Raw genomic sequence first — 16,275 nt, 5'->3', positions numbered from 1 at the left:
TATTTCCTTGCTGAGGACAATGGAGGGGTGATAAATAGTCAACATTTTATTGAGTTTGGCAAGCATTGGGCCTAATGTTTGTCTTGTATTTCTCAGTCGATCTTCATAGTAGTTCTCTATGGAGCATATATTACTGTGATTGTCTCAATTTCCAAGATGAGGAAACAGCATTTGAAAGGTTAAGTAGCTTATCCAAAGTCATATAACTTGCTGGTGGTAGAGGATTTGAAACCAAGATGGTTTGATTGCAGACCCTGTGGTCCTCCCCACTTCAGTTTCCAATCCACTGGCTGGTACTCATGTCTATATCTATTTAAATAATCTCCCTCCCATTATTTGCAACACTATTAGACAGCAGTTGAACAGCAGTTCTACTCCTAACTTATTCTATATCTTGTTTAATGAACTCGTAAAAATTTCATTCACTTTTGGTTGTGCTGGGTCTTTGACCTGTGTAGGCCTCCTCTAGTTCAGGTGGTGGGGTGGTGGGGCTACTCTTCATTGTGATGCATGCACTTCTCATTGCAGTGGCTTCTCTAGTTGTGAATCACAGGACTTAGGCATAGGGACTTCAGTAGCTGTGGCTTGGGGGCTCTAGAGCATGTGCTTAGTAACTGTTTATTTGCCCCATGGCATAATGGAATCTTCCCAGACCAGGATCAAACACATGTCCCCTGCATTGGCAGGCAGATTCTTATCCACTGTAATAACAGGGAAGTCTTAAAGAAATTTTTATGTTCACTCAAAATTATCCAAATTACTTTATTCTCCCTACACTTTTAGCAAAATTTTGTACATAGTAAGTCAAGTCTACAGAGTTTCAGGCAGTTCTTAATGATCTCCTTTAGCAAGATAGGTTATATGTGTGTTTGCAGGTATGCAGCAATGCATTTGTTCTGACTGCATAGACAACATTCAAAAAAGACAGATTTTTTTTACCCTAAGGCTAAAAGAAAATATTAATTCTACTGAAAAATGTGTTTAAATTTGAAACACATATATCTCATACTAGAAAGTATTATGAATTTGAACCGATATTTTGCTTCTGTGTGTGTGAAAAGAAAGTAACAATAATAAAAAGGAAGTCATTATTTTTCTTTTAATTTCATTGGTTCTCTGTCATTGTCAAGCAAGAAGGTAATCATTGTCCAGAGTAATGAGGCAACAGATATCTGTGGAAAAAGAGCATTAGGCCACAATCCAGGCAAATAAATCAAATTAGACCTGAAGAAATAGAGCAGAAGACCGAGCAGGCACAATGAGATGATGTGAGCTCTAAAATGATGGTTCTAAACCAGGAACAATTTTTATTCCCAGGGAAATTTAGTCATATTTGCAGGCATTTTTGGTTGTCACAGCTGAGAGGAGGTGGTGTATTATTGGTGTCTAGCACAGGTGTGGCTAAACGTCCCAGAATGATGAGGACAATCCACAACAGAAAATTATCTCCACCAGACTGTCCATGGGTCAAAGTTGAGAAATGCTGTTCTCAAGGGAGATTAAAAAAAAGACCATAAAAGGACTGAAAAGTCTTAAGCATGGTATGTTGGAAACAAGGAGAAGTTATATTATTTTGAACAGATGACAGTGCTGAAGACAAAGTAATGATAAGATATATAAAGATACATGAATCATTTTTCAAAATAGACTGAATGTATTTTGTGAATTGAAGACTCTGAAATTCTGATGAATGGTGGCAGAAAGAAATATGTAAAAATTCCCCTGACTTGGTTCTATGACCTACAAACAACTCAAAATGTCAGTTACCTCTGCCCAAATTGTTTCTCTACTAACATTAATTAATTGGAAAAGAGAACTCTATCATACCTCATCCTGTATGAATTTTCTCAAACTCCCTTTCACTACACTAAAAAGCCTACTTATACCATGTTTTCCATTTTCCCCCAGTAAACATGGAGGGAGGTAGGTTCCTATGCTCACTAGATGTATCTATACTTAGGCTGGCTTTTTCTGTATCATCATGCTTCCAGGGTAGAGATCATGCCAACTACAGTTATTCTCTAACAGACAGTTCCACAGTCTAGTCTTTAGGAACCATTTGTTGAAGATCATGCTCAGTTCAGTTCATTTGCTCAGTCGTGTCCAACTCTTTGTAACCCCTAGGACTGCAGCACGCCTGGCTTCCCTGTCCATCACCAACTCCCAGAACTTCATCTCATGTCCATTGAGTTGATGATGCCATCCAACCATCTCATCCTCTGTTGTCCCCTTCTCCTCCTGCCTTCAATCTTTCCCAGTATCAGGGACTTTTCTAATGAGTCATTTCTTCACATCAGGTGGCCAAAGTATTGGAGCTTCAGCTTCAGCATCAGTCCTTCCAATGAATAATCAGGACTGATTTCCTTTAGGATTGACTGGTTTGATTTCCTTGCAGTCCAGAGGACCCTCAAGAGTCTTCTCTAACACCACAGTTCAAAAGCATCAATTCTTCAGCCCTCAGCTTTCTCATATCCATACATAACTACTGGAAAAACCATAGCTTTGACTAGACGGACCTTTGTTGGCAAAGTAATAAATAGAACTAAGCATATATGGCTGCAAGTCTTTATTCTTCAGAAATGCATTGGCTTGGAAAAATTTCCAAAAATTCATTCAAAATTAAAGTCCAATTTGTTTTACGTAAAACTCCTTGCATACTTAACAATCATTGGAGTAATTATTCTTGTTCTTTATGCTTGCAAAATATAGTGTGTATATAGAAATACATATATAAAATAAAAGGGAAAATAAGCATAAATTTTTGGTGTCTTAGGAATTTTATTTTATAATTTCATGTTGTTGATTTTGATGTTTTATTTATTATATCACACTAGAAATATACTATTTTGTCATTAGCTATCATATTGCCCCAAAATAGAACTTTTTTTAAAATCCAGTTTTTAAAAACAGAACATTATCTAAAGGTCTAGAATTCTGTTGTGGTTTTGCCCTTGACAAATTATATGACCTTCAGCAAAGCAGTCACTCTGAGCCTCAGGCTTCTCATCTGTCATATGAGGAAGTTGGGCCACAGCAGAAATTTTGAAAAACAGCAACAGAAGGCTTTTAGCAGTAGAATTCTTATCCCAAAGAAAAGTTAAATTTAAATTAGAACTCAAATAAATATTCACGGTGAAGTTAAAATTACTCTGACTGAAGAAATTGTATGCACAATTTCTGAGAATCTGTGAGGATTTCACAGTTGTAGGAACCCAAAGACCTAACTGTAGGGTCTCTCACATCTTCCTATCCCAAAACACATCTTGTTCTGATCCCTTCTTTCTACCAAGCAATCCATGAAGGTTTTGGAACTCTGAGGCTAGTGGAAATCAATTCAAAAACCATACAAATTAAGCAATGTTCCAGGTTTTCTTTCAACTCTGAAATAGGGGTGCTAAACCTAAGGCTTTCAAGGTTTTGGCCGTCATTTAAAATGCTTAGTAGACATTTCCTTCCTTGTGAATTTTAATTTTAAATGATCCAATTGATCAAAATTGAACACTTTAGCCATCAGAATAGCCAAATTTAGGGATAGTCAATGTTCCATTGATCCTATAAGTACTGGGCAACATCTTAGTAGTTGTCCTACATGATTTCCCTAATATATTTAAGTGTGTCTATTTGTTATCACAATCATAAATTTTTTGTAAGCCCTATATTTTCAAGTTGTTTTTTTTTTAACATTCAAGCAAATTTAGAGCTGATACATTACTTAAAATAACACTAACTTGAATAGGTTAATTATGCCATGTGTGAAAATGATTTTGTGATTAAGATAATAGCCTTACTTTTTTGGAGATTCAATTTAATGTTTTAAGAAATGAATTATAGTATCGTAATTTATTTTTTAAGGGTTCAACACTAGACAGACACATAACTTGATACATAGATAAAAGCAAATATGGCAAGAAATTTGTAATTGTTGAATCTAATTGGTTAGTATATGGGTGGCCATGGTACTACTCTATTTTCTTATGCTTTAGTGTTTAGGTTAAAATTTAAATAAAAAAGAAAATAATAACATGTTGTATTTTTCCTGTTGTGAGAAAATATCCACTTTTACCTACTAAACTGTGAACCTAAATTCAAATGTTTGATCCATGAAGTACTGCTTCGGCAGCAGCCTAACTTGGTGAAAATAGGTTAATTACTGAGCCTTCTTTGTTGTTGTCTGGTCATTAAGTTGTGTCCAAATCTTTTGTGACTCCATAGACTGTAGCCCACCAGGGCTACATTCTCTGTACATGGGATTTCCCAGGCAAGAATACCAGAATAGGTTGCCATTTCCTTCTCCAGGGGATCTTCCCAACCCAGGGAATGAACCTGGGTCTTCTGCTCAGCAGGCAGATTCTTTACCACTGAGCCGCCTGGGAAGCCTTCTACAAGTAGCTTAAATTAAAATCTCAAATCCCTTATCCATAAAATAGAAAGATTAACTATATCTCCCTGAACATTATACAAAAAATAAGAAAATATATTTAAAGTAGCAAGCCCATTGCCAAGCATCTAGCGTAGTGTGTGTGTGTGCTCAGTCATGTCTCTTTGTGACCCTATGGACTGTAGACCACCGGGCTCCTCTGTCCATGGGAGTCTCCAGGCAAGGATAGTGGAGTGGGTTGTCATTTCCTCCTCCAGGGGAACTTCCTGGCCTGGGGAATGAACCCTAGTTTCCTGCATCTCCTGCATTGGCAGGCAGATTCTTTACCACTAAGCCAAGCATCTAAAGAGCCTTTAATAAATAAGTTAGATCAAATATTAATAGTTCACAGTAGCAATAGCAATGGCAGTAGCAATAGTAGAAGTTGTGCTAGCATTCCTAATAGTGGTGTTAGTGGCAGCAGAAGTAGTATCCTATTCACAGCAACAGTGGTAGCAGTAGTAGTGGTTGTAGTAAGAGTAGTGTTGTGTCCTCATCTCTAAAATAAAGTTAAGAATAGCACCTCTCTCCTAGGGTGGTGTTTGTAAATGAATTTTCACATGCAAAGTATTTGTATTAGCCTCTGGCACCTATAAAACCCTTACTAAATATTTGTTGTTGTGTTGATGATGGTGATGTTAAAGTTTGCAGTTGCATCTGATGAATTTGCTGCAGTTATCCTTTTTTTAACCTAGCAAGCCAAAAGTAAAAAAGAAAAATATTTTTCATAGATATAGCATGTTTTATACATATTTATTAATTTTCCTTATAGGTTTCTAAAATATTCTCTTTAAAGGCTCTGCTTTTGTCCAACCTTCTATATTTGTCTCTTCATTCTGAACTTCAATGTAACAAAATAGATATTTCTATAGAGACATTATGAGTTCTAAGCTTTATTCAGACCTTGTATATACATACCATTTAGCATATTTCTTTGTTCATTATGGTTAATTGAATTTGTTAATACAACTTAGTAATTCAGATTCATTTATACTACAGGAATGATTTTTCAAAGTTAGTTCACGGGAGAAGGGGAAGGAAGGAATGGGCATCTATATTTTGAAAGTCTTTTGACTTAAATTTGGGAAATTTCTCAGTGGTAAACCACATATACACTTTGGAACATCCCTGAGCTGTGCTATCACAATTTCCAGTATGTGATTCAACCCTCCTCATATGAAGGGAAGCATTTTGTAATTCAGCCAAGCAGCGGTTTGTAGTGAAAATATAGAGAGCATTCGTATCTAATTTGCGGCTAGAATGTGCTGAGATCCATGATCTTTACTTGCTTCGTAAGCGTTCTGTCAACCACTGAGAACCTCAACTTCTCCTGAGGTATGGAAAGCGCTAGCATCATTTATAAAAGCTTCAGCAAAGCTTTTGTACATACACAACTCGACTGGAAGTGATATAGTATATTTTTTCTTTGCTTTCCTTTTGAGGTGTTTCAACACCACACCTTCACCAAAAATAGACCAAATGAGAATAAATGTTAAAGTACCTTATTATTGTTTTATGTGAGTAAACCTATCATTAGCTGCTGCTGCTGCTGCTGCTAAGTCGCTTCAGTCCTCTCTGACTCTGTGCGACCTCATAGACGGCAGCCCACCAGGCTCCCCTGTCCCTGGGATTCTCCAGGCAAGAACACTGGAGTGGGTTGCCATTTCCTTCTCCAATGCATGAAAGTGAAAAGTGAAAGTGAAGTCACTGGATTGTGTCCGACTCTTCGCAACCCCATGGACTGCAGCCTACCAGGCCGCTCTGTCCATGGGATTTTCCAAGCAAGAGTACTGGAGTGGGGTGCCATTGCCTTCTCTGTATCATTAGCTACCCAAGTCCTAATGTTTAAAACAGGGCTGACATTTAAAGTGAGTTTAGCATTAAACTTTTAGAATAGTTTAATTAAAAGTTTTTAAGGAGTTAATTCTGAAGATTCAGTAAGTATAACTTTAATATGATATGTTAAGACATAAAATAGTTTGTGTTTTTCATTGCATGTGAAAAGTATAAAAAAAATGACCACATTATTCCTCTCAGAATTAAGTAAGTGAATATAAAGAAGCAATATGCTTCAAACTGAGATTTGGGGAGGAAATTATAGCAATTTCATTAAAAGAAGATTATTAGGTATATAGCATTCAAGTATTTTACAAAGAGTAGTTATGGTTCCACAATTTTTTAAAATTATTTTTGCCCTCATTTTTTTATTATAAGGTTGAATTTAAAAAAAAAATTAATTTCTGAAGTGTTTTATTTTTAATTCCAATCTAATCACATAGCTCATTGAAATAGCCAGAGTTTAACAACAGGATTATCTTTCATTAGATGCATGAAGCAACCAAAGTAGTGAGTTCACATAATAAAAGCATATAATAGAGCTAAGTGCTTTTCACTTCATGCAAACATTATTCTTTCTAAAATATAGCTATTATCTTGTGTCATAATAGTGTTAAACTGTTTTATTTAATATCTTTTCATTACTGAATATTTAGTGTCAAAATTCAGTCTATTAAGGATGTAAAAGTACATTAGTCTGTTTTATAAATATATAGTGATTGATTATTTTTATTTTACTATAGTTACTTTACATTATTTTTTCTCACTAGAATTTTCTTGAAAAATATGTGCCAGTTAGCCTCTATGATGGCTCAAGAAAAACTCTTCTATTATTACCTTCCCTATATACACAATTTTACTCTGTATTTACTTCAAATATTTCTAAAAAGAATTATAAATAATAAAATAATATTTATTTACTTCCTCTCTTAGATGAATTCTACTTAGTAGGAATATGAGGAGTTGGTTATGAGGAATTGGCCAACTACAAAGTTAGGCAAGTTCCCAAGACAATCTTCAGTTCTGAAACCAGCTACAAGTTCCAAGAGTTGCCAAAACCACCCTCAGCTTTGATTTTCTAGAAGTCCCTGAAAGCTATTATGCTTATGATGATAATTTATTACCTGAATGCTGCTGCTACTGTTTAGTCACTAAGTTGTGTCCGACTCTTTGCTACCCCGTGGAATAACATGCAGATTAAAATCAGCCAAGGGAAGAAGTGCATGGGGTGGAGTCCAGAAGATGTACCAAACACAGAGCTTCCCTTGTTCTCTCCCCTTGGAGTCAAGATGTTACTGTATCACTTTGGTGTGTGGCAGTATGCACAGAGTATTGCCAACCAGGGAGTCTTTCTTGAGTTTTGATGTCCAGAGATTTAGTTGGGGCTTAATCATATCGGCATTGATTGATTGCCCAAATATAATAGTTAATCTCAATCTCTAGGTTGATGATTACTACATGACTCAAAGCTGCTACTTGGAGAAGGAAATGGCAACCCATTCCAGTGTTCTTGCCTGGAAAAATCCCATGGACAGAGGAGCCTGGTAGGCTGCAGTCCGTGGGGTTGCTAAGAGTCGGACACCACTGAGCGACTTCACTTTCACTTTTCACTTTCATGCATTGGAGAAGGAAATGGCAACCCACTCCAGTGATCTTGCCTGGAGACTCCCAGGGACAGGGGAGCCTGGTGGGCTGCCATCTATAGGGTTGCACAGAGTCAGACAGGACTGAAGCGACTTAGCAGCAGCAGCAGCAGCAGCAGCAGCAAAGCTGCTACTAGAAGTCACAATATTCATCTTTTGGGCATGGCCAGCCCCTACTCTAAAACTACACAGTTGCAGCTAATGGCCACCCTAAATCGCATGATTAGAATTGTTTAGTATGACCCAAGATAACCAGGCAGAGAAAGATACTAAAGATTACCTTCCAGAAGCTGAGGGAAAGGCAAACCTCTCTTTGTAAATTTGTGATTTGCATTACAAATTTGGCCTCTGTAAAGGCTGTTTTTTTTTTTTTTTGGTAGGCTTAATTCTTTACAACAGATATTATCGTTGTTGTCTAATTGTTAAGTTGAGTCTGACTCTTTAGACCCCATGTACTAAAGCCTGCAAGGCTCCTCTGTCCACCAGATTTTCCAGGCAAGAATAATGGAATGGGTTGCCATTTCCTTCTCCAGGGGATCTTCCAAACTCAGGAATTGAACCCATGTCTCCTACAATATAGGCAAATTCTTTATCACTGTGCCACCAGGGAAGCCCCTACCACAGATACAGGTGGTTGTAAAACTTAGAGGTGTCCATTTTCTTATATGTCAACTGCATTCTTTCCTCTATAAATTTACATATTATTCCTAAAATGTTTATATTTACTCATGAAATTAGTTTTCAAATAATTTGAAATATAATATTAATTGACAGTTGATCTCATGAATATGACAGCAACAGTTGTTCTTAATTCAGGTATTTTATCTGATAATATGATCATTATCTTACCTGAAAAATCACAAGAAATTACTAAAAGAATTTATTAAAAACATTGTAGATAATAACTCTTTTAATTCATTTATTCCATATTTATTGGCTGAATTCCTCTTGTATGTCAGATATCACAATATGTAATTTGTATATAATAATAAATAAGTCCTAAATTCTTTCTCAAAGAATTACAATCTAGTAGAAGAAATTAAAAGCTAAACAATTAGAGTAGAAAGGAATAGTTACAATGAAAATATACAAGGGACAACTCCATAACTGGGACTTTGGATTCCAGAGGAGAAAGGAGCAGCTAACAACTAGAAGCTAACCAAGTGATAGAAGTGGGAAATGAGAGAATCCAGGCAATGGAAACAATATGTAAACAAAGGTCTGCAGAAAAGAGAACACATAGTAAAGTGTAAGTTACTGGGGTACAGGAAGTGGGAAAGGAAGTAGCAAGAATGTGTTTCAGCCTGACACCAAAATAAGTCTCATCATGTGCTTACAAAATGCTGCAATTGTGATAGACTATATGAATTTCCTATTCTAATTCTGCTTGTAGCTAAAAAGTAAGTACATATTATCTCAAGATCTGATGTCAGGAGTCTTAATAAGCATGTCGACTTGTCCATTCAGATGATGTACTTTTGGTCTTATGTTCCTGGCACTGCTGTGCTGGCCCTAGAGATACAGCACATACAGCTGTATGTGAGTAACACAGGGATACAAAGCTGAATAAAATAGGGAAGGTTTTTCCTTCAGGGAAACCAACTTTAATCATATAATTGTATAAATATTTTACTGAAATGAGATATATAATTTCACATTAAGTAAATTGTGCTATGGCAAAACATAACAACAGAAAGTAGAAAGACTGCCTTAGGGAAATGACTTGAACTGAATCTGGTCAGGGACAGTAAATGTTATTTCGGTGAAGGTGGGGAGAGGGTAGGATATAAGGGGACCAAATCCAGGAGAGGAAACACTTTGGAGAACAAGGGATAAGAGATAACAAGATACATTAAGCCTTAAAAAGGGAATGTTCTGGAAAGCAGAGTGTAAGTGAAATGGTGGCACTTGGTGAGCTGGAATATTGGACAGAATTTAGAGAATGGATCCAGGTTGACCATCATACCACTTACAGCTTTTATTCCAAGAAGGGGAATATTTTTAAAGGTTTTTGTTTGTTTTTATAGAAAGGGATGCTTTGATCATATTTGCATTTTTAAAAGGTCACTGTGGGTGCCAAATGGAGAAGAGAATAAATAGGAACTGGGTGGAGGTCATGACCAAATAGGATATAGTAGTTCAGTGACCCACTCCAGTGTTCTTGCCTGGAGAATCCCAAGTATGGGGGAGGTTGGCGGGCTTCTGTCTATGGGGTCACACAGAGTTGGACACGACTGAAGTGATTTAGCAGCAGCAGCAGCAGCAGCAGTTCAGTGACAGATATTGGTAGCTTGGACAAAGGCAGAGGAATGGTGATGAAGAGAAAGGGATAAATCCAATAATTCATATGATGGAATTGAAACTGAAGAAGAGAAAGGGTTGAGAGTTTTCTCAAAATTTCTGGAAAATGTGCTGTCACAGATGACAAGAAAAGTTGAGTTTTGGGGGACAGAAGGTCACATGCTATCAGAAATCATGCAAAATGAGTTTAAGAAGCAGGAACCAGCTTGAAATGGATCGAGGAGTAAGGTAAATAAATGGCAAAAGCTAAAAACAGAAAGTCGGGTTTTGATAATTAGGTATGGTCAGGATGCAAGCAATCATACAGGAATTAAGTAGCTCAACATAAAGAAAGAAGAATAGTTGATTGTTTCTAGAGGAAACAAGAAAGAGCAGTCAGAGGTAAGATATGGGACTGGGAACAAACGCCAACAAGATGGCAGGGAACTGGGAGAAGTAAAGGTCACTGAGAAATCCTCAATTAAAGTATGACCTATAGGACTTTTAAGAATAGAAATATGTATTGGATGATAATTGCTCTACTTTGTGGGATACAACCAATTCCTTGAACTTCAACTCTCCTGTAAACCTACTTTACTAGGGGAAGCATTGTGTTAGTAGGTTTCAAGGCAAAATAGAGAAAGGGTTGGTCCGAGGCTCCTTAATATGGCAAAAAAAAAATAAATGGACAAGAGAACAGAGGGAAAGAAATCCCCTACCTTAGGACTGCACAGAGATCTTGAAATCTGAATTTTTACCCAATTTAGACCTCAAGGGGCAGGAAGATCTACAACTAACATGAAATTGTATTATCTGTAGCTGTGTTTTTACTGAAACTGGCTAAGAGCAAGGAATAAGGTTTGTGGCCACTGACCAGATATTTATATGAAGTTAGCAGTATTCTGTTACAATCAATTCAATCAATCTGTTCTGATTATAACTAAATTCTTAATTAATCTTATTAATCAAGCAAGGATTGCAACCCAAATACTTTCTAAGACCAGCAGGAAATTTAATATGTAAAGGGCCCACTGGCAGAACCAATGGTGAAGCAGAGCATTCATTTTACATACAGTCATTAAATAATCAGAATTTAAAATTTGCAAGTATGTCATATAAAAGAAGCAATGCCTTCATGAAAAACTGACTTAACCATTAGTTTTTCATCCTTTTATCTATCTGGATATCTATGATCGCAATAGTAAATCAATATTTTTGATTCGCTAGAAAACCAAATGTCTGTTTAAAAATTGAATTTTCTGTATTTGTCTTTTAAGAGGATATTTGGAGATAATGAGTATGGACTATGTTATGCTCCTCCTAACCAAACAAACAAAGTAATTATAGTTAAATTACTTGGATGCTCTGTCTAACTTTTGTCTTTAATAAAATGTACAAATTAGGACTCATCTCATAGAACTGTCCACAGAAGAGAATGGAATGAGAAAAGCTGTACAGAGGAGACTTTTGATAAATATTAGCTATTTTTAGAAATTGCATTGAAATGGTACCTTGTCATTCACAAGCAAAATTCCTTTAAGCCTTTCTCAAAAAATATATGTTAAACACTATTCTAAGCACTGGGCATAGAGCAGTGAACGAGACAAAAATCCTTCCCCACATGGAGCTTATATTTTGTCCCAAATGGAACATGTTAGTAGAATTGTCCATTTTAACATTTTCTACACACGTTCATTATCATTGTAAAATGAACGGTGACACATCTTGAAATTAATAATTCTTCGTAGCCAAAGAGCATGTATGTATCCTCATTGATATTCAACATCAATATCAAGTTTCATCCTGTGGGTTTTCTCAAAAGGACCTCTGATTATAAGAATAATGGGATGCTAAAGACATTAGAGCTAAAATGGACCTTAAGTAATTCACTCTATTTTTCGCTTCAGATACTGAAGACCAGAAGTTTAAGTAACATAAGAACACACTGTCAGTACATCCAAAAGAGATGCCTTTTAATGAAAATGGTTGCATTTTGTTAGGGGAAAATGTACCTCTCATATGCTAAATACCACTTAATTGGTGAAAAAGTTACTGATTTGAATGACTGCTGTTTTTGCCGACAGCTGGATTCCAATGGGGAGCTGCTCATCCGAAATGCCCAGTTGAAACACGCTGGGAGGTACACGTGCACAGCTCAGACAATTGTAGACAATTCTTCAGCCTCTGCTGACCTTGTTGTGCGAGGTAAGAGTTTCGACATTTTAGAATCATAAAACCAAAGCTATTTGACTTGCATAAATATGTATAATTTTCTGGTAACTCTGGTACGAATTCTTATATATTTAGAGTCTCGATCTTTGAGAACAGCTCTTCACCCATGCCTAAGATTGATTTATGCCAGACAAGTAGTAAACAAAACTGATTTTGTTTGTTTTACTAACTACATATCTTCTAGAAACTTATACCACATACCTCCTACTAAACGTTTGTGCTTTTAAACCTAGTACTTACCAGAAGTTCTCAGTTTCTGCTAATACTTCTCGTGTTTGAACAGCATGTTTCTTTTTTTAATCTTTTATCGAAAAAAAAATATACTGATGACGTTTATTTATAACCTTAATTGTTTTTTTTAATTAATTTATTTATTTTAATTGGAGGCTAATTACTTTACAGTATTGTAGTGGGTTTTGCCATACATTGACATGAATCAGCCATGGGTGTAAATGTGTCCCCCCTCCTGAACCCTCTTCCCACCTCCCTCCCCATCCCATCCCTCAGGGTCATGCCAGTGCACCATCCCTGAGCACCCTGTCTCATGCATTGAACCTGGGCTGTTTCACATATGATAACATACATGTTTCAATACTACCCTCTCAAATCATCCCACCCTCTCCTTCTCCCACAGAGTCCAAAAGACTGTTCTTTACATCTGTGACTCTTTTGCTGTCTCTCATATAGGGTCATCATTATCATCTTTCTAAATTCCATATATATGCATTAGTATACTATATTGGTGTTTTTCTTCAGACTTACTTCACTCTGTATAATATATAACCTCAATTGTTAACATTTGCCACTATCATCTTAGAATAAAAAATGATTTTACAGGTATCATGTTTCTATTTGTTGCTGATTTTCAAACCTGTGCTTTTGTTCTTATAAATGATTGAGAATGTACTTGGATATATGCTTATTGAAAATCCCACCACTTTGCTACTGATCTCTGCTGTATAGCTGTGAGGCCAGCTCAAAACCTGCCTCACTTTACTTAAAATCATTCATTTGCTCTTCACACTGTCTAAAGAATGAAGACCATTCCTTTTAGCTAAGCACCTGAGAAGTTCCATACTGTGTGGTGACCTAGGCCTGTTTAGCTTTAATCTCTCACCATTTCTGCTGACCAACTAGTCCACAGAAATATCCTAAGATTTTTACCTCTGTTGCTTGGTTCACAACATTCCTTCCACATCCTGTTTTCATTGCTTGTTGCCCAAGTCTTATCCATCCTTTAAGGTGAGGTGAAAGTTGCTCAGTCTAGTCTGACTCTTTGCGACCCCATGGACTATACAGTCCATGAAATTCTCCAGAACAGAATACTGGAGTGAGTAGCCTTTCCCTTCTCCAGGGGATCTTCCCAACCCAGGGATTGAACCCAGGTCTCCCACATTGCAGGCAGATTCTTTACCAGCTGAGCCACAAGGGAAGCCCTCCATCCTTCAAAGATTAGCTCAAAAGTACAAAACTCATAAGTCATTTTTTGATGTCCTAAATATTAACCCTCTTTTCTAAACTCGGTAACAATAACTATTTTGTTGAATGAGGTTTATAGCAATTTGTGCATATGAGTTATCTCCTCTACTAAGTTGTGAAATTCACATATGTGTTTTTATTATTAATAATATTTAGTGAGATGCAGAATTCTATTTCATAACTTCATAGTTCTCTTTTTCCCTCTGTCTCAATAGCATGTTAACATTTTTATTTTTTCACACTTTACGTACTAAAATATTTATTGACCATGATCCAACCAGTCCATTCTGAAGGAGATCAGCCCTGGGATTTCTTTGGAAGGAATGATGCTAAAGCTGAAACTCCAGTACTTTGGCCACCTCATGGAAGAGTTGACTCATTGGAAAAGACTCTGATGCTGGGAGGGATTGGGGGCAAGAGGAGAAGGGGACGACAGAGGATGAGATGGCTGGATGGCATCACTGACTCGATGGACCTGAGTCTCAGTGAACTCCGGGAGTTGGTGATGAACAGGGAGGCCTAGTGTGCTGCGATTCATGGGGTCGCAAAGAGTTGGACACGACTGAGCGACTGATCTGATCTGATTGTACTTTTCATCAGTTTTTGCATAATCAGATAAATTATTAGTAACTGAGATGATACACATGGTTTTTAATATTACCCATACTAAATCCAGATCAAAAATATAATTTCAGTCAATCTCATATATGTCCTGCATTTTCCTCTAGAGCAAAGGTAGTCTCACTGAGCAAATATTGAAAACACTTATTCCAGTTAAGTATATTCTTCTTTAGAGTATTAGAAGTCTAGCTGAAATTTCTTTATCCAAATAAACCTAGGTATTTATTACACACAACCCTCATTGAAAATTAATTAAACTCCAAGGCTACAAAATGTTAAATTCAATAAAGTTCCTATAGTTTCAATATTTCCATTTTATTTTCTTGGACATCTGTCTGAGAGTTATCTGGGAGAGGAATTATTCACTGTTTTTACTAGTCAGACAACTTGCTGCTAAGCTGCTTCCAAGGATAGCCTATGTTTGCATTTAATTGACTTTGTTTGCATGTTAAATGATTATTATTAGCATTGCAATAAGTGTGCTAAGTCACTTCCCCTGTGTCCAACTCTTTGTGACCCTATGGACTGCAGCCTGCCACTGCACTGCAGACTGCACCCTGTCCATGGGATTCTCCAGGCAAGAATACTGGAATGGGTTGCTGGGCTCTCCTCCAGGGATTCTTCCTGACCCAGGGATCGAACTTATGTCTCTTACGTCTCTTGAAATTGGCCGGCAAGTTCTTTACCACTAGCACCACCCTGGAAGCCCTATCACAATAGGGGTTATATTATAATATATGTACATCAGTGTCTTCATATAACTTAGATGTTGTTGTTGTTTAGTCACTAAGTCGTGCCATACTCTTTGCAGCCCCATGGATGGTAGCCCACCAGGTCCCTCTGTCCATGGGATTTCCCAGACAAAACTACTAGAGTGGGTTGCCATTTCCTTCTCCAAGGCATCTTTCTAACCCGGAGATCAAACCCCTGTCTCCTGAACTGACAGGCGTATTCTTTATAGATGAGCCATCAAAATTGCAGTAAACTCCTGGAATGCTGAGGGAAGAATAAGTTTTGCAGATATAGTTGAAGAATATTAATAATCTTGACCACTCACACTAAGTAATTAATAATCATCATAGTGTGTATTTTTTATAAAAGTAAAAACCAGTATAAAAATGTATAGCATTTTATAGCAAATAAAGGAATAAAAAATTAAAAAAAAAAAGAAAAAAAAATAGATGAGCCATCAAAATTGCAGTAAACTCCTGGAATGCTGAGGGAAGAATAAGTTTTGCAGATATAGTCGAAGAATATTAATAATCTTGACCACTCACACTAAGTAATTAATAATCATCATAGTGTGTATTTTTTATAAAAGTAAAAACCAGTATAAAAATGTATAGCATTTTTATAGCAAATAAAGGAATAAAAAATTAAAAAAAAAAAAAAGAAACTCTGAAGATGGGGGTTTAATAAAATTTTCAGTTGATAAAAAAAAAAAATGTATAGCAGTTATTATGTGAAAATATAAGTTTTTACTTCTAAAGCCTTTTAGTTCTAAGAAAAATAACATAAAACAATGGAAACTGAGTTCCTGCACTATAACAGAATGTTAAAAAAACTATAGCCTGGTGGGTTACAGTCCATGGGTTGCAAAGAGTCAGACACAACTGAGCGACCAAGCACAGCACAGCACAGATAAAAAGAATTGCTTCAGTTCAGTTCATTCACTCAGTCGTGTCTGACTCTATGCGACCCCATGAATCGCAGCATGCCAGGCCTCCCTGTCCATCACCAACTCCCAGAGTTCACTCAGACTCACAT

At 36.6% G+C, this 16,275-nt stretch overlaps 1 protein-coding gene across 4 annotated transcripts in view; it reads left to right on the top strand.

Annotated features, from left to right (window-relative positions):
* The window catches only part of CNTN1 (contactin 1), a 404,757-nt gene that overhangs the window by 265,418 nt on the left and 123,064 nt on the right, over window positions 1–16,275 (top strand). For all 4 annotated transcript variants that reach the window (XM_070789265.1, XM_019960785.2, XM_070789264.1 and 1 more), the window contains one exon: window positions 12,261–12,381. In XM_070789265.1, coding sequence (XP_070645366.1) covers window positions 12,261–12,381 — 121 coding nt within the window. The remainder of the gene's footprint in view (window positions 1–12,260; window positions 12,382–16,275) is intronic.

The sequence above is a fragment of the Bos indicus genome, chromosome 5 (assembly GCF_029378745.1).
Source record: "Bos indicus isolate NIAB-ARS_2022 breed Sahiwal x Tharparkar chromosome 5, NIAB-ARS_B.indTharparkar_mat_pri_1.0, whole genome shotgun sequence".
In the NCBI taxonomy this organism is placed as follows: Eukaryota; Metazoa; Chordata; class Mammalia; order Artiodactyla; family Bovidae; genus Bos; species Bos indicus.
This window is presented reverse-complemented; position numbering and strand designations above follow the sequence as displayed.